Raw genomic sequence first — 26,668 nt, forward strand, 5'->3', positions numbered from 1 at the left:
TTGATATGGCCAAAACTTGTGGTGTAAGAAAAATGTAATTTACAAAACATTGTGATTCTTAGATGTGAACCATCATTGACATAATCTGTTGACATGCAAAAATAGTCATAAATGTTTTAGCACAGCTATTTACACAAATAGTATGACAACTGTATATCATGTCACTGGCATAGAAAATTCATTACCAGTTTATCAGGGTCAAAGGGAAATGATGATAATAGTTGAAACATCCTTAGCTTGTACATTTCTTTCATTTTGAAAATCACAGCTGCTTGTGCTTTAATTTTTTTTGTAAACCATTTAACGATGACTACAAAATAGTCAAATAGTCAAAGTGTATGTTTTCTGTTCTAGGTAAGATCATTTACACAAGGTGTTATAGGCCTGGGTAAATATTTAGAAAATAGTAGTTCTGTCGAATGAGAAAAGTTCAGTCATGCATTTAAAAAGTTTCCTGATGTAGAAATTATGTTCCCTTTCAGTAGGTCACGTTCGACGTTATGAATGGGATCTCGCCCGAGAGCCCAATCACCTTGAGTGGTACAAAACGAGCCAATGGTACACAAAGTACCTTGGGCTGCGGGATTTGCTCCGCCCCGCAGAGCGGGTATATAAGGAGCAGCGCGAGCAAATCGCATTCAAGCTTTAGCATCGGAGCCAAGCACATCACTTGCTGCTTTCACCGGAGTGCTACAAGCAAGAGTCACTGGTGTTGGTGTGACAGTGCAATTCAGAGGTTCATCTGGGTTTCCTGCGACAGCTCCCCCGCATTCCCCTGAGTGCTTCAACACCTCTGAAAAAGCAAATTTCTTTCACAAAAGAGATATGGGCCGATTTGCGTCTTTTTAAAGATGTAATTTCCCCCGTGTGTTTCTGCCCTGTCCTGAGCGCTTGAGGCTGGATGATTGGTTCCTGGGGGCTGCTCATGCGGATCGCCAGCACCCCCCTCTGGTTCCTTTCTTCCCGGAAGTGCACCAGGAAGTAACCAGTTCATGGAAGGCACCTTTAACTGCCCGAAACCATTCTGGTACTTCCTCCTCCTTCACTGCCCTCGATGGTGGGGCGGCCAAGGGGTATGCTGGGATTCCCACGGTTGCGATGCAACTGTGTCCACAGAGTGCGTCCGCTTGGCGTGGTGGTCCCAAGCTGCCCTCCAAGGCCTGTAAGTTCTCATCCACGCTTGTGGCCAAGGCTTACAGAGCTGCGGTCCAGGCCACTTCTACCCTGCATGCCATGGCCTCACTTCAGGTCTATCCGGCCAAGCTGCTCCGGCAGCTGCACAAGGGCAATGCTGACCCAGTGGTTTTGCAGGAGGCGCGCACTGCTACCGACTTCGCTCTCTGGGCAACGAAGGTCACTGCGCGCTCCTTGGGTCAGGTGATGTCCACTTTGGTGGTCCAGGAGCGCCACCTATGGCTGAACCTGCCAGACATGAGGGAGTCCAAATCCGTTAAAGGATTTTTAGGCTGCATAAATTAGGTAAACCGGAACCGGGGACACTTCCCATAACACCCTATGTACTTGCTACATCATTAGAAGAATGGCATCTACACTAATATTTGTCTGTTTCTCTCTTATTCAGAGGTCACCGTAGCCACCAGATCCAGTCTGTATCCAGATCAGAGGGTCACTGCAGTCACCCGGATCCAGTACGTATCCAGACCAGATGGTGGATCAGCACCTAGAATGGACCTCTACTGCCCTGAAAGACACCGGAGACCAGGACAACTAGAGCCCCAGATACAGATCCCCTGTAAAGACCTTGTCTCAGAGGACTACCAGGACAAGACCACAGGAAACAGATGATTCTTCTGCACAATCCCGGTTGTGCGAGCACAGGGATCTGGTGCTCAGAAACCTTGCCCGACTGGGTCTTCAGGTCAACTGGGAAAAGAGCAAGCTCTCCCCTGTGCAGAGGATCTCTTTTCTCGGTATGGAAATAGACTCGGTCGCCAAGTTCGCGTGCCTTACAAACGAGACGAGACAATTCGAGGGCAAGAGAGTGGTTCCACTGAAACTGTTTCAGAGGCTCCTAGGGCATATGGCGTCCGCGGTGTCGGTCATACCGCTCAGGTTACTCCATATGAGACCGCTTCAGCACTGGCTTCACGTCCGAGTGCCGAGATGGGCATGGCAACAGGGCACGCTCCGAGTGACCATCACTCCAGCCTGCCGCCGAAACTTCACCCCGTGGTTGGACCCCTCGTATCTACGGCCCGGCGTGCCCCTAGAACCGGTGTCCAGACATGTTGTTGTGTCAACAGATGCCTCTGCCACTGGCTGGGTTGCCATGTGCAACGGGCAGGACCCCGACTTCAGTGGCATGTCAATTGCCTTGAGTTGCTAGCAGTACAGCTTGCTCTGCACCGCTTCAGGGCCCTGCTGAAGGACAAGCACGTTCTGGTCCATACGGACAACACTGTGACCGTAGCGTACATCAACCGTCAGGGTGGTCTACGCTCCCGCCGCATGTTGCAACTAGCTCGCCATCTCCTCTTGTGGAGTCACAAGCATCTGAGGTCGCTTTGTGCCATTCACATTCCGGGCAAGCTCAATTGTGCAGCCGACGAGCTCTCATGGCAGCAGTCTCGCCCCGGGGAATGGAGACTCCACCCCCAGTCAGTTCAGCTGATTCGGGAATGCTTTGGAGATGCTCAGGTAGACCTGTTTGCCTCTCCAGAAAATTCCCACTGCCAGTTGTTTTACTCCCTGACCGAGGGCACAGCTGGCCGCTGGGCCTGCGCAAGTATGCATTTCCCCCAGTGAGCCTTCTTGCACAGATGTTGTGCAAGATCAGGGAGGATGAGGAGCAGGTCCTCATGGTTGCGCCTTTTTGGCCCGGCCGGACCTGGCTACCCGAACTTGTACTCCTCGCGACAGCCCCTCCCTGGCCAATTCCTCTGAGGAAGGACCTTCTTTCTCAGAGAAGGGGCACCCTCTGGCACCCACGTGCTATTACTCACACGGGTCGCTGGAAGACAGCCATGTGGCGTTTTGTAAGGGACCCCATTCGTAACGTCGAACGTGACCGACTAAAAGGGAACGTCTTGGTTACGTATGTAACCCTCGTTCCCTGAGGGAGGGAACGGAGACGTTACGTCCCCTTGCCACATCACTGTTCCGATGAACGGCCGGGTCACTGGCTCGGCTCCTCAGCGAAGACTTGAATGCGAGTTGCTCGCGCTGCTCCTTATATACCCGCTCTGCAGGGCGGAGCTCGCGATGCAAATCCCGCAGACCAAGGTACTTTGTGTACCATTGGCTTGTTTTGTACCACTCGAAGGTGATTGGGCTCTCGGGCGAGATCCCATTCGTAACGTCTCCATTCCCTCCCTCAGGGAACTTGGTATGTAACCAAGATGTTTTTGTCAAATACATCCAAAGAGTTATCTACTGTACTCGTGTGAAAAAAGCACTTGGGTGCATAAATGATCTAAAGAAACAATGCTGGTCATCAGGTTATTTAAAAAAAAATAAAGAAAATAGACAGTGTGTCTTGCTTTAGTGACACACAATGCGTTTGATCTTTTAAACATGTTTAAAATTGTAGGTGTAATTATTTTACTGAGTTTAAGCAAAATGTGTATTTGTTCTTTTACAGTACACATACTATCTACAGGCTAGATTAAAACATGTCTTAAATAACAAAAAAGTAAAAACAGTTTTTTAAACCACTGCTTGTGGTTTTGTCTTGTCATGTCATGTACTTTGATTTATTTTAAGCAATATTGTTCAGCATCATGGTCAACCATTGTTGTTTTATTTTGCTTTATGAACTGAACTTAAGCATGATTCTGTGCATATAATATGAGGTGGATGTTGTAAAGCCATTAACACAAGCACATAGATGATACTCGCATCCACTATCAGTTAGACACCACAACCTCCTTCACAGTCAGAAGTAAATTGTTAGGTGAGGTGGATTTGGTGGAATGGGGACGGTAAGGAAGGATGTTGAATAATTTTTAATTTAAGACTCCTCATAAGTTTAACAATTCAACCTACAGATTAGGTTGTTCTGATCCTATAGAGGTGTTAGCATACACACATACAGATGAGGTAGAAACTACATGGCCAAACATAACACCTTTTCAGAAGCATATAGAAAGTGTGATGGGTAATAATCTTGGTGAACTATTTAATTCGATGTTTCAGTTTTACATTTTTAGGTGCATTCCAGTATTGTTGCAAACAATCAAAACAGTGATGGCTTAGCTATCAACATTGAGCCTATAGATCAAGCAGAACTGAACCATTTAGAGGTTTGAGATGGTCACGTGTCTGGATATCCTCCAACCCCAAACAAACCACATTACCCTTAACAAACACATTAAAACATTATACCGAACCGACTACATCACAGGAGGAAAACAGACAGGGGGAGAAGCTTTGGGCTCTGGGGTCTAGACACCAATCCACCAAAGGTGTTGACCTAAATCACATACATGAAAGCCAGAGGCCCAGACAACCTCCTCTTCAGAGGTGGATGTAGACCAGTCGATAGCCACACTGTTAGTGTATAGGTATCAACATATACCATACAGATCAAGCAAACATTGACCCTGTCAAGGTGTCAATACACTCACTTTTGCTCAGCCATTTTTTTCCAGGAAGAACCCAAACACCTCCTGACTGGAAGTGAGTAACAGGTCAGGAAGGAACTTCACAGAAACCCCCACAGCTCTGGTTAGAGATGCAACCATCATATATCCAGTAATAAATACATCAAAAGTCAAATCTGACATCTGTTTGATCTTTTGATTTACACACACCTCTGTCATGTCAACCAAGGGTGACAGGACCCAGTGACATGGCAGTCACTGTGGTAGATAGGTCATATAGCCATAAATCAATCCAAATCTGACCGTGTTCACATTTGACATGTGACAACCTGTCAATCAACGCTGACTGGACCCCCCATAAATCAAGCCATAAATCAGGGTCATAAATCATCAATCTGACACAAAGGATTTAATAACACTACTGGTGTTTCCTGAATAGGCAAGGCAGTTATTTATATAGTTCATTTCATACACAATGCTATTTCAAAGTGCTTTACATAAAAAAAAGCAATAAAAAAATAAAACAAGGAATTTAAAAACTTTGAAAATGATTTAAAATTGATGTAAAACAGTTAAAAATAGAAAATGATTATACATAGAATATAGTGCAATCAGTTCGGACACTGCACAGTGCTCATTCAGTAAATGCACAGTTAAACAGATGAATTTTGAGTCTGCATTTAAACGTGACTAATGTTTAGCACATCTAATCTCTTCTGGAAACTGTATTTTCATTGGCATTTACATTTTTGATTGCACTTTACTGGTGATTATATTAATTGCCCTCTGCTAAGGAGCCTGATTAATAAGCATTGCTCCCTCCCTGCATTTATGTGTGAACTGTAGTTTGGATTTGAAGGAATTGCCCTGCTATAGGCTATTGTCTGCGCTAATTAGAGGGCAGCGCCAGCTGTTTTCACTTTAGGGTCTTAGACTATGTTTTTATATGATGTCCGTCAGCGGAAGCATTCAGCCTCCTTGTGTGAATACCAACAAGTGTAAAGACCTGCGACTTCACTAAGCAATGAAACAGGCAGCGAACTTAAGTGCTGTTTATTATCTTTCCTTTATTCATTTTCCTTTTCTGTCCTCTCGTGCACCTCTATCATGTGTTTCAAAACCGTTCCTGTTGTCTCTGGAAAATGCTCTAATGTCACACACAGATGGCAATGCAATGTTGCAAACCTGCATCCTATACCTACATCCTCTACTGCACCTCTTTCTTTCTCTATGGGTCTCTGGAACTGTCAGTCAGCTGTCCACAAAGCAGACTTCATTTCTGCTTTTTCCTTAAACTCCACACTCAGCATCTTGGGCTTGACTGTATTGTTCTCTCACAGCCACCGTCAGGTTGGCTGGGATGGAGGCTCTGGTCTTCTCATTTCTTTCAATTGGAAATACTCAACACACCCTCCCCTATGCAATCATAACTCATTTGAATCTCATGTGATCACTGTAACAATCCTCCAGGTTGTGTTAATTTACTGCCCTCCTGGGCAAATTCTAGGCACCTTCCCAGAGGAGCTGGATAGCCTGCTGTCCTCATTCCCAGAGGATGGCAGTCCACTTTTAGTCTTTGGCGACTTCAACATTCATCTGGACAAGCCCTATGCTACAGACTTCCATTCACTCCTTGCTTCATTTGATCTCAAGCGCCTTACCACTACAAGCACAGACAAATCAGGCAACCAACTTGACTTAATTTACACATGCAATTGAAGTCAACATTCTGGTAAAAACCCTGCATATCGCTTACCATTACTTCATTACATTTAAACTACATTTTGCTGCATGTGTGCTCCCACCCCCCATACTGGTTACTTTTAGATGAAACCTTCACTCTCTTTCCCCCTCCTATCTTTCCTCCGTAGTATCCTCCTCTCTTCCCTCACCTACCCATTTCTCATCTCATCTAGCCTGAATGCACTGTAAGTCGCTTTGAATAAAAGCGTCTGCTAAATGCATACATTTATTTAAATCTTTACACAGTATATATATATATATATATATATATATATATATATATAGAGAGAGAGAGAGAGAGAGAGAGAGAGACGTTATTTCCGGGTCCAATAGATAGCTGGTTTTCGTGCACTTTGTCACAAAAGTCATATTTCCCCCATTTCCTACATTACTTCTTTTATTCTTTTTTTTTTTATTCTTTTTTTCAGTCATTTAATGTGTATTTCTCATTTTTACTGCCCTTTTTAATTAATGAATTTATAAATTAATAAAAAAAATTCATTAAGTAAGAAAACGAGTTATAAAGTGTACAATACACTGTGTGCAATTATTAGACAATTTGTATTTTTGGGGATTCATTTTTTTATTGTACAACTACAGTGCTCTTGGTCAATTCAAAATGTTAACAAACCCTCAAACCTGAACATTTAAGTAGTATAAGTGAAGTTTTGGCGTTCTTAAGAGAATATCTACATGTACACCATTATTAGGCAACTATTAGTGTGCAGAATTATTATGCAACTAAATTAAAAATCTAAGATTTTCCCATCTCACTTGTTTATTTTCACCTGTTTAAGTGAGAATAATAAACAAACTCAATTTACAAGTAAACATTTCAGAAATTTCAAAAAGAAAACTTCAGTGACCAATATAGCCACCCTTCTTTTCGATAACAGTCGGTCAGTTTCTTGATCTGGTCAGAATCAACTTTTTGTGCAGCCGCAACCACAGCCTCCCAGACACGGTTCAGAGACATGTACGGTTTACCTTCACTGTAAATTTCCTGCTTAAGAAGGGCCCAGAAGTTCTCAATAGGGTTTAAGTCAGGTGAAGAAGGGGGCCATGTCATTAGTTTTTCATCTTTAAGGCCTTTACTGGCCAGCCACGCAGTGGAGTACTTTGATGGAGTTCCTAGTAGCTTCAAGTTTGATTCTTCTCAAATCTTTGGCAGTTAATTTGCGTCTTTTCTTCTCGACATGTTTTTTGCAACCCTGTTGACTATTTGCTAAAAAACGTTTGATGGTTCTGTGATCACAGCCCAATATCTTAGATATTTCAAGAATGCTGCATCCCTGTGAAAGACTTTTTACAATTTTTGACTTTTCAGAGTCCGTTAAATCTCTTTTTTGGCCCATTTTGCCTGAGGAGAAGAATCTGCCTAATAATTATGCACACCTTGATATAGGGTGTTGATCTCCTTAGGCCACACCCTCCCTCATTACACAAATACACATCACCTGATATGCATTAAATCCAATAAGCATTCAAGTTTATACAGCTTGGACTTATTGATAAAATTATGATATGGTCAAAATAATCACTTGCCTAATAATTGTGCACACAGTATAAAGCACAATCAATGACTGCTTGTCTACCCGCAGCTGAGCTCTGCCTGGATCGGGTTTTCCCGTTTAGCTGAGCGGTGCCAGCCAGAGTTATTTTCTGTTCATTGCTAGTTCATTCAATAAAGACGGTTAACAATCTAGCTTCTGAGTACTAAGTTATTAACCCAACAATAGTGGGGTCAGTTATTTTTTTTGCAGTGGGCTGCGCAAAAATATGTTTAGTTGTGTGGGCCACTAGTTGAAAAAGGTTGGGAACCACTGCCTTATATTATATTCACATTGCACTTAAATCCTGTTAAAGGTGTAATTTATTGAATGTCCTGCAGGTGACCACATAAATCTGTCTTCTTACAATGCACTTAGGGCTTTACAATTACTCCAGAGCACCTGTAGATCTACAATGATTTTCAAGTGCTACTTAAGTTAGGATACTTTTGGGAAACAGACCATAATATTAAGATCAGTCGTACAATAGTTTTTACGAACTTCTTAGGCTTACGAAGCTTTTGGGAAACTCAGCCCATCTTATTTTTCCCCGTGTCCAGACTGCGGCAGTCGCACAGTTCCACAATATCGGTGAGTAATTATACAAATAAGCTTTAATTTACTGTTACTACAGTTGAGAAATATGTAACGTTATATAATGATTTTGACGAAGTTAACTGTTTAATGGGTGTGTTTTGTCACATGTACATACACCCGCGCATCTTTCATTGGGCGTGACACGTTAGAGTGATCAAAGAAGCAAGGATCGATTAAAAATGAAGAGCTTAGCGAAACAGAACTGAAATCGTTAATCGCACATGGCTTTCTGTGCTCGGGCACCAGAAGCGTGCACGAAACCATGGCCGTAGTCAGCTATGAGGTCACCAAGGTCCGGACCTCTGTAGATTTTTCATGTTCAAAAATAAAATTTGTTCTCTGATTGATTATTTTGCTGCTAAACTCCTCATTATGAATGTTGGCATGTATAATTCAGAATGTTTATCATCCGTGGTAGGAAAATCGCTTCCGAAGTGAACGAGTCTTCACAGTGCTGTGAGCGAGAGAGCAAGACGCAGCCTCTCTCCAAAAACATCTACATTCCTGTCTCTTTTCAAGTGATAGAGTATATAATTAGATGTATTTAAAGGGGTTATTATAGCACAATTCTATAATAAGGGGGTTATATTATAGTTATATAAATAGTCAAATATATACACAAAATACAGTATGTTGAAAATTTCCATCTTAACAAGCTTTAACATAACTCAATGACTTATGACTTAAGAGAATGTAAAATTTTTGGAGTAACTAGATTTGAGTCAATATATAGGATCCATGCATTCAGTTTTAAGGTTAAAGCAGCTTTCCTGCTGTCCCTGTCATTAATCAAACCGGAAAAGAAAAATACATCTGTTTTTTTTTTATAAAAACTTGGTTAGATTATTCAGTAGTATTTCTCATTAATATTAAGCTCATTTGTGTCTTTGTTCTGTTGTATTTACTGGTCATGACTCCCGTTGCTTGCTTGCAATGTTCATTTTTATTATTGTTTGCTTGTATATGCTTTTATTTTTCTTTAATCCAGATTGTGATATCTGTCATTGTCTTTTTTTAGGAAAGATGTTTTTAATGACTTTTCCCAACAGTTTGGAGATGTAATCGTGTCACAGGACCACTGTAAGTGCTGCTTTTTTTATTAAGGCTAGTTTATATCTGCTGTACTATATCAGTTATGTCTTAGAGATTTTTCCATCTGTACAATAATATGACAGACCCATATCAGACATTACCAGCCAATTTCAAAGCAACACATACATGTTTGAGGTAAGGTTCCTTAATATAATTACTATTAATAAAACCATTAATAAAAAATGTGCTGTTTATATTTAAGATATTGATCTCAGACATGTGTTTCCATACTATAACTAATTCCAATAATCTCTCATAGCAGGAAAAACACACTTTGGAGAAAGTGATGAGCTCTCCAAGGACAGGAAAAAGCAGCCCTTCTTGGGTGAAAAATATATATTTTTTCTTCTTCTCCTTCTTCTTTGTTTCTACAGATGGAAACAGAGACTTGAGACTTAAAATAAAAAATCTGTGGTTTACATGTCGTTCCAAACCCATAAGACGTTTACTGTGTCTACACCGGACGTGGACGGAGCAGTGCAACTGACGCTCCCGACCGTCAAGGCCTTTCTGGATCCTCTAACTTTTGGTTACATGGAAAATCACCGGAGGGAAAGAAAGCTTTCAGGTTTCATTATGAAATATCTTAATTTGTGTTTTACTCTATAAGAGTGCAAGTAAATGACAATTTTGATGATGATTTCCTTGAAAAATTAAGCTACAGATGATTTTCAAGCCAATTGATGATTTAAAAAAAGCACCAAATATCAGAAATGTTGAAAAATGTGTTGAAATCTGTAAGAAGTTTACAATGTTGACTTGCATTCTAATGTATTTTTCAAATTTGTCCAAATGTGAGAAACTGTCCTTTTTTCTTTTTCTTTTCTAATGTTTAATGCAAGTTTTTTTTTCAATGGCACATGGATGTAAAATTTCTTGGATGAATGTTCTATTCTGGAATGTTATGTTTTTACGTTTTAAAGCAATTTTCATTATAACCTGTTGTAATTTCTTCCTCAAATTCCAAAAGTGGAAATGTTGAAGATTTCAATGTGATGTAATAAACATTTAAAGATTGTTTGAATCTGAATAGTGTTAAGTAATTCAGTGACATTTAAGGTCAAGAAATTGCTTAATATGTATAATGTATATTTGTATTTATCTGGATATTTGATTTAAAAATATGCACAAAAAAAATTAAGTCAATCCAAATAAATGTATACTGATAATTTGATGTATAATCATGTAAAATATATATTTGGTTGAAAGTTTCAGTTGACTATAAACATTTGATTTTGACTTTGACTTTGACTTTGTCATACTTATTTTTTTTTCAGTTGAGAAGAAGTAAATCGATTACATGTAACAAGTTGACTTAAATTAAGTTGATCCAGCGGAAAAATTTTTTTTTCAGTGTAAGCTCTTCGCGCTGCATCACTAAAGATAGGCGCCTATATATTTGATGGATAATAATAATCATCTTGTTGTTGTCAAAGGCATCATCAACAGCCATTAGCAGCAGCAATAATCTACAACTACAACAATAACCAACAGCAGCAGAGTAGCAGATCTCTTCTGCCAAGACCAAATACATTAACACCCTCATAAGATTCATTTTTAATCTAAATAATTACATTATGTGGCGATTAATTAATCGAATTAATCACACATCAATTTTGGCTGAGATATTACTCCCAAAAGATAATTTAAAGTCATTGTTGTGTAATGAATCAAACAGACATTACTAAAATTAGGTTAAGCAGTAAATATTTACTTTGATAAAATGTATTACATATACTCTTTCGGACAAGGAGGGTGAGTAAATGATGACACAATTGTATTATTTGGGTGGGTGAACTATACCTTTTATATATATATATATCTATATATATATATGTTAATATATATATTGTGTTCCTGTAGCTCATTTGGTAGAGCACTGCGTTATCAAGCGCAAGGTTGGGGTTCGATTCCCCGGGAACATATGATATGATATGTAAAAATTGATAGCCTGAATGCACTGTTAAGTTGTTTTGGATAAAAGCGTCTGCTAAATGCATTAATTTAATTAAAATTATATATATATATATATATATATATTATTGAATTATTATTACTATAGAAATATGTTATTATAATATTATTATAATATTTATTTAATTAAATGATACTCTAAATCAGGGGTGTCAAACTCAGTTCCTGGAGGGCCGAAGAGTTTTATTCCAGCCCTGCTTCAACACTCATACCATGTAGTTTTCAAATAAGCCTGAAGGACTTGATTAGTTGGATCAGATGTGTTAAATTAGGGTTGAATCTAAACTCTGCAGGGCTCCGGCCCTCCAGGAATTGGGTTTGACACCCCTGCTCTAAATAATAAACTAAAACTGCCAGTAGGTGGTGGTAAATGTCTTAATGATTAAGTCATCGAATCATTTATTCATTCATTTGATTCTTTCAAATGGCTGATTCATTCAGGAGTGAAATAAATGGTTCTTTAAGGATGGTCCATTGAATCATTAGGGTTTTTTTAGAGATTAGTGAGCAGATGACTCTGCATGCTTTTCAATCACTTTTGCACCACATAATGTACATTATTGTTTCTCCTCTATGCCCTGCCTTTCTGAAACACATAGATTTGTTACAAAGCTCATCGTCCACGGTAAAAGCCGATCCGGCGATTCTTAGTGCGAAGTTGGTGTATTTCCTCAGCAACCAGCTTCGATCAGCTCTAGGTATGACAAAGCCGATATCGTCCTCTTTTGGAAAGTCAAACAAAGTTGTTTCGTTTTCACAATGAAACACGGCATCTCAACAATATGATGGCAAAAACAATACTATAACGAGAATAAAAGCTACGCCCTCCTTTCTTTGCATGCACATTTGGGCAGCATTTAGGAGGACATGGACAAGTCTTAAATTTGATAAAGAATAAATCTTTGGATTTGAGACTTTAGTCTTTGGAACTTTACAGATCTTCTTTATGCACCAAGAGCTTTGAACAATTTAAAATCGCATCATATGACCCCTTTAAGTGTCCCCAACTAAGCAAGCCAGAGGCGACATCGGCAAGGAACCGAAACTCCATCGGTGACAGAATGGAGAAAAAAACCTTGGGAGAAACCAGGCTCAGTTGGGGGGCCAGTTCTCCTCTGACCAGACGAAACCAGCAGTTCAATGTATAAGATCAGTATCAAATTTGCACTCATGTGATATTGCACTTCGCTCATGTGACATTGCTTGACTATATGATGTAAACATGAGACAAAAACTCAAACGGGCATTTTTGCCCTATATCTTGAATTTTAGGTACATTCTAATTATGTTCTCTAGGCTCTATCATGGAGTGAGTTGTTGCCCTGCCTCATATTTGTCATCAATTAACTGTATGAAATGTCAGATGACCCACGTAGGTCTGGGGAGGGGCAAGTGCGTTTAATGTGTCATTTTAAAGCATTATTTTTCATCGACAAGAGTTCAAATGTTGATTTTCATAAAAGTTCTTGGTTTTCTCAGACTGTGGCCTTCCTTATTTCCAGACATATGGCATCAGCCTTACAACAGTTGACTAAATATCACTCACTACTGTTCTTCCTGCTTAAATGTCTGACTTGTGACAAGTATTGTAATTGCTTTTAATGCATTTGACACAGCAACTTTACTGTCTTTTTCTACCTTTTTAGCATGTGGAGGAGTGATTCATAAGAGGCAAGGTCACCTGGTTCTTGAGAGTTACCCAAACAATGCCCACTGTGAGTGGACATTAAAAGTAGACCAGCCTTTCACCATTGATCTGAGGTGAGAACTGATATCACACACACACACACACACACACACACACACACACATTAGATAAAGTGGGACATTCCAAAGACTTACAGTTTCTATGTATTTAGTTTCTATTTCAATATAGTTCAGATGCAAAACATCTAAGTGCAGTTTCTAAAATGAACATTTTTATCAGGCTCCTATGTATAGGTTCAGTAATTTCACTTTAATGGCAATGAATAGGTTAGTTTAATTGCCATTTAAGTGAAAGGACATTTTTAAATAGATTTAGCTCATTCCTGGGTACACATTTGTCCCCAAAATATGTCACACACACACACACACACACACACACATTTGTTTCTGTGAATTGTGGAGGCTTTCCATAGACTTCTATTATTTTTATACTGACCAAATCTCATAACCCTAAACCTACCCCTTACAAAAAACCTGTTTGCATTGTTACACTTTCATTCACTTTCAACTTAGTTAGCTATTTTTTATATATATTTACCTTGTGGGTACCACAGGCCAATTATGGAATCCCCAATGTCAGCCCCGCTGCAATTGGAGTGGTTAGCCAAGCTCAGGCCCAGTTGTACAGGGGTACTAGACAGTGCTAAATACCCTCAAGCAAATACAATTACAGATCTGGCAAAATATCCAATGTGTTTTTACAGCACTGAGCAATGTAGCCAATCACTGACATATCTGTTGATTTCTTCAATACAATGGCCAATCAGAAACTTTAGTTCACTTTCAATCACAGCTGAAAGCACTTGTCACGGTTGGTAAACCGTGATCTCTGGGTTTTGCACTTTGTGGTGAAGTCTGTGTGTTTCGCGTCTGTCATCGCGTTGTTTTCATATGGATTACTTTATCACAGAATATCTGTTTTCGGCGGCACTTGTTTAGTTTAAAAGTAGACAAGCTTTCTATGGATATCTCTCTCATGTCTCTTCGTTGAGTATTCACTGAGTTACAGTTCATTTTAAGATCAGCGCAGACAAAGGCTGCAAACAGCACACCTTGTTTGTTATCTTTATTTTATAAGTGCACAAAGTTTTGTTGTTATTATGTCTGTATCCAAAAAAAAATAGACCCTTTACAGATTCGATTGATGTAGTGCTCTTATCTGTACAATTAAAACTGAAAGTGTAATTTAAGTTCTTTTCGGGGTTATCAGGAGAAAATGACTCATAACACGTATCCGTGTTAATCGACTCCATAGGGTTAATGTCGGTAACCCTGTCTTTTGCTTCTGTATCGTTTGCATTTGGATGTCCGTGTCTTTCCCCGGAAACTCATCCAATCTCCGCACTTTCACTCAGCATCAGACTTACCTTCGGCTCTATTCCCTGCAGTTCCTGTGCCATCCTCTCCTGCTGCCTTCTCACCATCATCATCTGGATTACTCACCGTCTCCCCACCATCTTGGATTGTCGTCTTCCCAGCATTGTCTTTGTACTCTTGTTTGTTTGTCTAATTCTCATTAAATTGTTAACTCGCACTTGTTTCCAGCTCCTCCTTCACCCAGTCGTCACAGAACGTTCTCACCACCATGGAAGCAGCGAGCACCAACACTCTCACGGACTTTATGCACCACAGTGTTAAACGCATGGATCAGCAGCAGGAGAGCATCTCGAACACCGGACGCGCTGTCAAAGCGCTGGTGGCACAGGTGTCCGAGCTCACCCAGCAGATCCATCAGCTCACTTCTCCCACTGCGCCCATCGCACCGCCTGCGCCGCCCGCCCCCGGGAGACCCCCCAGGATCACTTCCGGCCAGAGCCGCGACTTCCGGTGCCAGAAAACTACTCCAGTGAGCCAGCTTTTTGCAGAACTTTTCTGAATAAATGTTCTATGCACTTCGCCTTGCAGCCCCGCACCTTCGCCACCGAGGAATCCAAAGTGGCATTTACGCTCACACTACTGTCGGGCAAGGCCGCCCTATGGGGGACGGCGGTGTGGGAGAATCAACATCCGTGTTGTGCCTCGTTCCACACCCTCTCGGAGGAAATGAGGAGGGTATTCGATCGAGCCGCGGCCGGCAGGGAGGCCGCTCACCAGCTCTCAGACCTTCACCAAGGAACATCTTCAGTCACGGATTACTCCATTCAATTCCGTACCTTGGCGGCCGCGTGTCAGTGGAACGAGGCAGCGCAGTGGGATCGATTCCTGCATGGGTTATCCGACCGTGTTCAAAAGGAGATCTACCTCCTCGAGCTGCCCCCCACACTTAATGGTCTTATCGACTTGGCCTTACGAGTTGATGCATGGATTAATCGCCTGGGTCACCAGACCAGTCCTACGCGCCATATCATCTCTCCGGTTAGGGGGCGCTCGAGTCGAGAGAACGCGGTCGGTCCCGTCGACGACCACGAGCCCATGCAGGTGGGTAGAGCTCGGCTGTCCCGGAGGGAGAGGGAACGGCGGAGGTCCCAAGGACTATGTTTATACTGTGGAGGCTCAGAACATACAATCTTCTCCTGCCCGGTAAAAGAGCCAGCCCGGTAGTAAACTTGAGGCTACTATCGGGTGGGATCTCCGCTGGGAAGTCCTCAACTACATCATCGATGAAACTGCGGTGGAAACATCACTCTCACAACTGCCATGCCCTTCTGGACTCCGGAGCCGAAGGTAATTTAATCGATTAACACCTTGCACATCACCTGAACATTCCTGTCCTGCCTGTGTCTCTTCCCATCCATGTCACCGCACTCAACGGCCAGGAACTGCCTCACGTCATGCACCACACTGAACCCATCACTCTACTCACTTCTGGCAATCATCGTGAAACCATATCCTTTTTTCTCATGGACTCCCCTGTAGCTCCCATTGTGTTAGGTCACCCCTGGTTAATTAAACATAATTCACGAGTGGAGTGGGGTTCCAACACAGTCACATTGTGGAGTGAAAGTTGTCATGAGTCTTGTCTGGTTTCTGCTTGTCCTGTTGTCCCTGTTTCTATCTTTCAGAAGGAGAACATGGTATTGCCAAACGTGCCCGCAGAGTATCTGGACCTGAAGGAAGTGTTCAGTAAGTCCCGTGCTGCTTCTCTTCCTCCGCATCGTCCCTACGACTGTGCTATAGACTTAGTGCCAGGTAAGTCTCCGCCTAAGGGCAAGTTATACTCTCTTTCTATCCCTGAGAGGGAGGCCATGGAGAAATACATTTCTGATTCCTTAGCATCTGGGTTCATCCGTCCTTCCTCTTCTCCAGCGGGGGCGGGATTCTTTTTTGTGGGTAAGAAGGATGGTTCTCTGCGACCTTGCATTGATTACCAAGAGCTGAACAACATTACGATAAAAAACACATCCATTACCACTCATGTCTTCAGCTTTCGAGAGATTACAGGGAGCATCTGTATTCACAAAATTGGATTTACGTAATGCTTATCATTTGGTCCGCATCAGGAAGGGCGATGAATGGAAAACAGCCTTTAATACCCCTAGAGGGCACTTTGAATACTTGGTGATGCCGTTCGGGCTCTCCAACTCGCCCGGGGTTTTCCAAGCACTCGTGAATGACGTGTTGAGAGATATGGTAGATCAGTTTATATACGTTTACCTGGATGACATACTGATTTTTTCTTCATCTCTCCAGGAACACATTCAACACGTCAGACGAGTGCTCCAGAGGTTACTTGAGAATGAGCTTTTTGTCAAGGCGGAGAAATGCGTATTCCATGCACAGTCTGTTCCCTTCCTAGGGTATATCGTCTTGTCCGAGGGAATACGTATGGACCCTGACAAGGTTAAGGCTGTGATAGATTGGCCATCTCCAGATTCCCGAAAGGCCCTACAGCGGTTTCTGGGGTTCGCCAATTTCTATCGGCATTTCATTCGCAATTTCAGCCAACTAGCCTCACCTCTGACAGCTTTGACCTCTCCCAGTGCTCCGTTCAGGTGGTCGAACGCAGCTGAGTCTGCGTTCACTAACCTCAAAAGCCGCTTCGTTTCGGCTCCCATCCTTGTGGCCCCTGATCCCACACGGCAGTTCGTGGTGGAGGTCGACGCATCAGAGGTGGGGATAGGAGCAGTGATGTCCCAACGGGCTGTTTCGGACGATAAGGTACATGCTTGCGCGTTCTTTTCTCATCGATAATCTCCTGCTGAACGTAATTATGACATTGGTAACAGAGAGTTGTTGGCCGTCAAATTAACTTTAGAGGAGTGGCATCACTGGCTGGAAGGCTCAGGGGTACCTTTCATTGTTTGGACCGGTCATAAGAATTTAGAGTACATTAGAACTGCCAAAAGACTCAATTCCAGGCAGGCTCGGTGGACACTTTTTTTCGGTCGCTTTGATTTTACTTTATCGTACCGCCCGGGTTCCAAAAATGTCAAACCCGATTCTTTATCACATCTTTTTGATCCCACCGCCCGCCCGGTGACTCCCGAGTGTATTTTACCTGAGAAATTAGTGGTCTCAGCACTCGTATGGGAGGTCGAGTCGAAGGTCAAGTCGGCCTTACAAGGGGTAACGCCTCCTCCCGGTTGTCCACCGAACCGTTTATTTGTGCCGGAGGAGTTAAGGTCCGAAGTCGTCCAGTGGGGTCATTGTTCTAACGTGGCTTGTCACCCAGGGATAAGTCGATCTAATGGGTTGGTTAAACAACGATTCTGGTGGCCATGTATGGCTCGAGACGTCCGCGATTTTGTTTTGGCTTGCTCAGTTTGCGCCAGTGGTAAGTCATCTAACCAGCCTCCTGATGGGCTTCTTCAACCGCTGTCTGTCCCTTCGAGACCCTGGTACCACATCGCGCTAGATTTTGTTACCGCCCTCCCGCCCTCTAATGGCATGACGGTCATTTTGACCGTAGTGGACCGGTTCTCGAAGGCGGCACATTTCATTCCCTTGCCCAAATTACCTTCAGCCAAGGAGACAGCGGTCAATGTCTTAGATCACGTCTTTCGGCTTCATGGCCTCCCGGTAGACGTGGTTTCCGACAGGGGATCTCAATTTATATCCAAATTTTGGAAAGAGTTTTGTAAATTGCTAGGAGTGTCAGTTAGCTTGTCTTCAGGTTATCATCCCCAAAGTAACGGACAATCTGAGCAAGCCAACCAAGATTTAGAGAGGACGTTGCGATGTTTGGTCTCCAAGAATCCTTCTTCCTGGAGTCAACAACTCTCTATGGTGGAGTACGCTCACAATTCGTTACCTGTGTCAGCTACGGGCCTTTCTCCGGTTCAGTGTAGTGTAGGTTACCAGCCACCAGTCTTTCCCAGTCTGGAATCTGAAGTCGCGGTCCCCTCCGCTCACGCGTTTGTCCAGAGGTGCCACCGCACCTGGACCAGAGCCCGCAAGACTCTGCTCCGGATGAGGGAGCGCACTAAGGCTATGGCCGATCGCCACCGGTCAAAGCCTCCCGTTTACGTCGTGGGTCAAAAAGTGTGGCTTTCTACCAGTAACATTCCTCTGCGCTCCGTGTCTAATAAATTAGCTCCCAAATTTATTGGCCCGTTTACTGTCACCAAGAACATTAGTCCGGTGACAGTCCGCCTCAAACTACCTCCAGCGTACAGGAGGATACACCCCGCCTTTCATGTGTCCAAAATTAAACCCGTGTTTCATGCACGTATTAATCCGCCTACTCCGGTTCCCCCGCCGCCGCGTCTCGTACATGGGGAACCGACTTATTCGGTTAATCGTATTCTGGACTCGAGACGGAGGGGACGAAGATTCCAGTACCTGGTGGACTGGGAAGGTTACGGTCCGGAGGAGAGGAGTTGGGTACCTTCTAGGGACATATTGGATCACTCCCTTATTGATGACTACAATCAGCAGGTAGGCCCTTCTGGGAACTCCAAGAGGAGTTCTTAGAGGGGGGGGTACTGTCACGGTTGGTAAACCGTGATCTCTGGGTTTTGCACTTTGTGGTGAGGTCTGTGTGTTTCGCGTCTGCACTGATTAGTGTAATGAATAAAACCTTCGTAATCATCGGGAAGAAGGAGGCGGAACCGGCGGACAATCAAAATGAAACTTTAATAATCAAAATAAACACAAAACAGTGCATCAGCCCCTCGCGGACGACTGATGCGCACAAATAAAAACCAAAACATAAAGTAAAGCCCAGGCCTGGTCCTCTCTCGTCCTTCACTGTCGTCGCTCCTGTTTTATATCCTTCCATCTCCTCCGTGGGACTCAAGACCAGTGGGTCGAACAGGTGTCGTTCATCTCCAATCACTCCACCGGCCTCGCTCGTTCCCACGTCCCTCGGCCCCACCCCACTCGTCACAATTAGTTTGTGGGCGTCTCAGTTAATTGTCATCAGCAGCAGCTGTCACTCATTACACTCTCCCTATATATTGGCTTGTCTCACGTCTTGTGTTTGTGAGAACGTTGTTTAAATGTCGGTAACCCTGTCTTTTGCTTCTGTGTCATTTGCGTTTGGATGTCCGTGTCTTTCCCCGGAACCTCATCCACTCTCCGCACTTTCACTCAGCATCAGACTTACTTTCGGCTCTATTCCCCGCAGTTCCTGTGCCATCCTCTCCTGCTGCCTTCTCACCATCATCATCTGGATTACTCACCGTCTCCCCACCATCTTGGATTGTCGTCTTCCCAGCATTGTCTTTGTACTCTTGTTTGTTTGTCTAATTTTCATTAAATTGTTAACTCACACTTGTTTCCAGCTCCTCCTTCACCCAGTCGTCACAGCACTTTATTTTTCCATGCTCGTGAACCATCTCATAAGTGCAGACATGAGGTAAATAAGAGATTAATTGTATAGTTTAGAGAGCTTTATTGATTACAACTGAACTTTGTGATATTGCAATGAACTAAGATGAGTGATGCTTATAGTGATAACAAAGGGAGCACGCTTTGCATTCTTTTTTTGGAATACTTTATTTTCAGTTTTTCAGTTTACAAAAACAAAAACAGAAGAACAAGTGAATAACACAAAGAGAAAAAAAAAAAAGAGAAAAATGAAACCCCCCCCCCAAAAGGGTGCTCCATTATTCTACAAAATATGTAATGTAACCATTTCTTCGAGGTCAGTCACAATCTAATATCACATTATCCACATAATCCAGATAGGGTTGCCAGATTTTAATAAAGGTATTGTATCCTTTTCTAAGGCTATATGTTATTTTTTCTAAAGGCACACATCTATTCATTTCTAAATACCATTTAGTTATAGATAGAGGGGAATCAGACTTCCATGAGACAGCAATGCATTTTCTAGCCACTGCCAGAGCTATCTCCAGAAAATGTTTCTGAAATCTGTTTAATATTTTATCAATTTTCATGAGGTTCCCCAGCAAACAAAACTCTGGGTCGACCGGTAATTAAATTTGCGTAATCTTAGTCAAGACACTACAAAAGTCAATCCAGAAATCTCGTACTTTTACACACGACCAAGTACAGTGTATGAAGGAGCCCACCTCTATTGTACAGCGGAAGCATGCATCAGATTGCTCAGGTTTGAACTTATGAATCTTCTCCAGAGTTAAATACAACTGATGAAGGAAATTATAGTGGATAAGTCTATATCGTGCATTAATAGTAGCAGATAAACTTTCTTTACACAACTCTGACCAAAGTTGGTCTTCAATTGTGGTATTTAAGTCTGACTCCCACTTTCCTTTAGACCTATACAAGTCAGGTTTAGGACATTCAGATATCAGCAAGGAGTACACTTTAGAAATAAGCTTACATGGTCCACTTTCTTGCATCAATTTCTCCATTTCCATGAGGTTGGGTTGAGTCATGCTGTCGTTCAATGTGCTCCTTAAAAAGGATCGCAATTGAAGGTAACAAAAGAAAGTGTTGCTGGGCAGGTTATATTTCCTTCTTAATTGTTCAAAGGACATGAAAAGTCCATTCTCGTAACAATCCTCCAATGTATGAATTCCACTGTGATGCCATGCCTCCAGGATCTTGTTATTTACAGTCATCGGGATAAGTTCGTTTTGTTTTAAAGGTGACTTTGGTGACAGTCTTATCTCCTTGCCGATGGTCTTATGTACATCATACCAGAGTTTAATAAGGTGTAACAGAATTGGATTATCAGTTTTTCTTGATAAAATTCGGTAGTTATATTTGTACACAAAGTCGCTGAAGGAGTTATCTTTCAAGGAGTGAAATGCAATATAAACCCAGGATGGAATTGTGTGTTTCTCAGACATAGACCAAAGAAATCTCATTTGGGCAGCAAAATAATATTTTCTAAAATTGGGTAATTGTAGTCCCCCTGACTGATAGTCCCATGTTAATTTCTCCAAAGATATCCTTGGTACCTTGTTGTTCCAAATGAACTGTCTTACACTTTTATTAAGAGTTTTGAAAAAGTTTTGGGGTAATGTAATAGGTAATGATTGAAAAAGATATTGCAATCTTGGTAGAATGTTCATTTTAATGCAATTAATTCTCCAGATCAAGGTGATGGGGAGACTAATCCATCTGCGTAGATCTTCCTCAATTTTTTTAAGTAGTGGACAATAATTCAATCTATATAGATTTTTTAAGTTATTATCCACAACTATACCAATATATTTTATTCCAGCTGGGGCCCATTTGAATGCGGATGCACCTTGATACACATGATAATTAAATGTTGTTAAGGGGATTATTTCACTTTTATCATAGTTTACTTTATATCCTGAAACAGTACTATAGGTGTCTAATAAATCCTGTAATCGAGTGAGAGAGTGAGAAGGGTCTGTTAAATATAAAAGAACATCATCAGCTAATAAATTGATTTTATGGGTTATCTGTCCAACCTTGAAGCCCTTTATATCAGATGCTTTGCATTCTTGATCGTTAATTTTTTCCTCACATGTCTCACCTTTAATAACAACAGTTCAAAATGGACACATTTCAAGTGACATGGGAAAAAGACAGAAAACTTAGAAAAACATCTGAAAAGCGTGCACAACTCCGGTATAAAAATAAATAAAAATGAAAGGGCGCTTAAAATGGGAAGCATCACCATTCAATTCAGCCATGAGATTCAAAGATCCACAATTTGGTAAAGCAAAAAGATTCCCCGACTCATGAGTCTTATGTCACACATGCACACACTCACACAAAATCCATGAGGAAATAATTTGCCTGGCCTTACACATATTTTCCTACAGAGATAGTTATAGAGAAACACTCAAAAACACCCAGAAGCACACATATATAATATACTGTATACAGAACAAATCATACAGAAGCAAACAGCTTCTTATGGACTAAATGATAGATAGATAGATAGATAGATAGATAGATAGATAGATAGATAGATAGATAGATAGATAGATAGATAGATAGATAGATAGATAGATAGATAGATAGATAGATAGATAGATAGATTTTTACAGCTTTTCATGTTTTCACAGTTATACACTAGGGGCGCTATTACACATTTTCTGAACAAGTACAAAACCTCCCGAACAAAAAAACATGAACAGGATTGAGAAACGAGGGATCTCTTATGTAAACATTTATATGATGAATAATGCGATCATCAGCAATAGATAGCATATACAGGTGCATCTCAATAAATTTGAATATCGTCGAAAAGTTAATTTATTTCAGTAATTCAACTCAAATTGTGAAACTCATATATTAAATAAATTCAATGCACACAGACCAAAGTAGTTTAAGTCTTTGGTTCTTTTAATTGTTATGATTTTGGCTCACATTTAACAAAAACCCAATAAATATCTCAATAAATTAGAATATGGTGACATGCCAATCAGCTAATCAACTCAAAACACTTGCAAAGGTTTCCTGAGCCTTCAAAATAGTCTCTCAGTTTGGTTCACTAGGCTACACAGTGATGGGGAAGACTGCTGATCTGACAGTTGTCCAGAAGACAATCATTGATACCCTTCACAAGGAGGGTAAGCCACAAACATTCATTACCAAAGAAGCTGTCTGTTCACAGAGTGCTGTATCCAAGCATGTTAACAGAACGTTGAGTGGAAGGAAAAAGTGTGGAAGAAAAAGATAAGAGAACTGCAGCCCTATGAGGATTGTCAAGCAAATTTGATTCAAGAAATGAACTGCACAAGGAATAGACTGAGGCTGGGGTCAAGACATCAAGTGCCACCACACACAGTGTCAAGGAATTTGCTGAACCACAGACAATGTCAGAGGTGTCTTACTTGGGCTAAGGAGAAGAAGAACTGGACTGTTACCCATTGGTCAAAAGTCTTCTTTTCAGATGAGAGCAAATTTTGTATTTCGTTTGGAAACCAAGGTCCTAGAGTCTGGAGGAAGGGTGGAGAAGCTCATAGCCCAAGTTGCTTGAAGTCCAGTGTTAAGTTTCCACAGTCTGTGATGATTTGGGGTGCAATGTCATTTGCTGGTGTTGGTCCATTGTGTTTTTAAAAAAAAAACAAAGTCACTGCACCCGTTTACCAAGAAATATTGGAGCACTCCATGATTCCTTCTGCTGACCAGCATTTTGAAGATGCTGATTTCATTTTCCAGCAGGATTTGGCACCTGCCCATACTGCCAAAAGCAACAAAAGTTGGTTAAATGACCATGGTGTTGGTGTGCTTGACTGGCCAGCAAACTCACCAGACCTGAACCCCATTGACTATTGTCAAGAGGAAAATGAGAAACAAGAGACCAAAAAATGCAGATGAGCTGAAGGCCACTATCAAAGAAACCTGGGCTTTCAGACCACCTCAGCAGTGCCAGAAACTGATCACCTCTATGCCACGCCAAACAGAGGCAGTAATTAAAGCAAAAGGAGCCCCTACCAAGTATTGAGTACATGTACAGTAAATGGACATACTTTCCAGAATGAAACAATTCACTAAAAACAATTAACAATTGAACCAAAGACTTGAACTACTTCAGTCTTTGTGCATTAAATTTATTTAATAGACGAGTTTCACAATTTGAGTTGAATTACTGAAATAAACGAACTTTTCCACACCATTCTAATTTACTCAGATGCACCTGTAAATGAAAACTGCATAATGTTATGGAGTAAAATGATGATCCAGGAAGTGGTATATGGCTGTGCAAGCTTTGAAGGTGTTGATGGAAGTGATTTACTTGATTCACGCTTCTCTGCCAGCATTGACAGAATGTTTTGGCTTTTCCAAATTTTACTGTAATACAGTAGGAGGCACTATTACACATCTGCTGAAAGAGCATCGAATGTCTGTATCAAAAGCCGAAAACTAGTCTCACGCACAGCAAACAATAATAGGGGTAAACCTTCATCCCATTCTCTCTCTGACTGAGTACAAAAGGTACGCAACATTGACTTTAAAGTTTGGTGAAACCATTCTAACGCACCCTGTGATTCTGGATGGTAAACACTAGAGACTTATTTTTTATATATTATGTTGTGTTATCACTTGTTTGAATAACCGAGACATAAAATTTGTACCCTGGTCAGTCTACACAACCATTGGTAAATTGAAGGTAAAGAAGAACTGCATTAAAGCTAGTAGAATTCTCTTGGTTTTTATTGTGCGTAAAGACACAACTTCTGGGAAGAGGGTGTTAGAGCACATCATAGTTAATAGTAATTTATGTCCGGACTTGTGGCTTGCCCACAAACTGGCATGTATGGCATGTCCAGCAATATTTCACAACATCTGATCTTAAACCAGGCCGAAATTTTTTTTTTAAAAATGCAGTGGTATGTTTTTGTAATTCCCAAATGACCCCTATAACTGTGATCATGAGCTAACATCAGCACATGAGACCAGAATTGGATGGGCACGACTATCTAATAAACTACATCACATTCACAAACCGCTGGCATTCTTTTTCACATCAGCAACCCATCATCCCAAAAATAAGCAATAGGTTGTTTAAACACATCTTCCTTTTTCATAATAGTAGCTCTGCCGAGAGCCAGTGAATCGTCATGTTTTTGAGTGTTCACTAAATTGACATGTATGAAACCAAGTCTAAGACCATTTTGTGGTTCAGAAAGTGGATCCTCCACTACTTCAGGAAATGGCAATACCTTTCCACCTGCAAGGTCATTACCAAGAATCAAATCAACTCTGTGACGCACAGACGAAACAAAAACATTTTTGTGAGTCAATACAAATGCATCAGCTGAAACAGCTGCTTGTGCAGTAATTTGTAACATGTTTTTAAAATCCTCAAATAACAAAAGTTTGCAAAGTTTCTCAAAATAATTTACCTGGTTGGACTGACACCATTTATCAAAAAGAGTTCCCTTTTCAGAACCAGAAAGAGCTTTATTGCCAAGTATTGCGCATACAAGGAATTTGTTTTAGTGACATAATCTTCCAGTGTACAAAAACCACAACACACAGAAAAAAAAAATCCATATAAATAATTTGGGTTGCACTTTATTTTACAGTACGTTTACTAACATGTACTTATAGTGTACTTACAGTGTATTTATCTAAGAAAGTTCTGGTAATACAAGGTAACTACATGGGGTAGGGTTCGGTTTAGGGGTAGGTTCAGGGTTAGTACCTAGTTATTACATAGTTATTGTAATTACTATAATAAGTACATAGTATGTACATGAGGACCAGGACTGTAAAATAAAGTGCTACCATAATTTGTATAAACAGTTGTGATATAGATGATAATGGAATAGAACTGAGTAAGATGCAGGGATGTACTAGGTTTGAGGGGTAACAAATAAATATAAGGATACTGCACATTTTTATTGTGTAATTGGGGAACATTTAACAGTTCATGAGGTAGATTGCCTGGGGGAAGAAACTGTTCTTGTGCCTGACTGTCCTGGTATTTGTGGCTCTGAAGCACCAGACAGATGGCAAAAGTTGAAAGATGGGGTAACTTGGATGAGAGGAATGCAGATTGATCTTCTGAGCCCTTTTCCTCAATCTGGATGTACACAGTTTTTGAAGGGAGGGCAGGGGAGCATCAATAATTCAATTTTTCGTAATCAAGCAAATGAGTACTTTTCTTTACATTTTGTATTTTTGTTTTGAATATTCACGTGTAAATAAAAGAGAAGTACTTATGTAGGTTGTTAATTTTCTTAAACATTATTTTGTTTATTTTTTCATTCAGTAAATATTTTTTTAACATATTAAAATAAAATGTTCCATAATTGAAAGTACTTTTTACAACCATTTACAGCATAGTTTAGGATAAACATCAGGAAAACAACATCAGTTTTGAGCCCAGCACTGCCTCCATATGTTCTGGGGTCTTCAGGAGGTCATCTTTTGGTGAATGTCCACTGGAAATTATAAGAGAAACACCAGGGTCTGGATTGTGGCACCCATTCATTGTTGGCGTTCACTTCTCAGAAGTTCCAGCAGCACTGTCAGCAGGGCCGGATTAACCATACGGGCAACTGGGCAATTGCCCAGGGGCCCAAGACTTCTAAAGGGCCCAGTGCAGCAAGGGCACGAGCAAAATACTGTATCTGGTAATCTCCCGCTTTACATTAAACAAACTGTCAACACGGGCTTTTGCGCTGCACAGAGAGA

The 26,668-nt window shown here is 41.3% G+C and overlaps 1 protein-coding gene across 2 annotated transcripts in view; it reads left to right on the forward strand.

Annotated features, from left to right (window-relative positions):
- The window catches only part of pamr1b (peptidase domain containing associated with muscle regeneration 1b), a 161,650-nt gene that overhangs the window by 67,599 nt on the left and 67,383 nt on the right, over positions 1–26,668 (forward strand). For both annotated transcript variants that reach the window (XM_059536953.1, XM_059536952.1), the window contains exon 4: positions 13,165–13,279. In XM_059536953.1, the coding sequence (XP_059392936.1) occupies positions 13,165–13,279 (115 nt within the window). The remainder of the gene's footprint in view (positions 1–13,164; positions 13,280–26,668) is intronic.

This window comes from Carassius carassius, chromosome 43, assembly GCF_963082965.1.
Source record: "Carassius carassius chromosome 43, fCarCar2.1, whole genome shotgun sequence".
Lineage (NCBI taxonomy): Eukaryota > Metazoa > Chordata > Actinopteri > Cypriniformes > Cyprinidae > Carassius > Carassius carassius.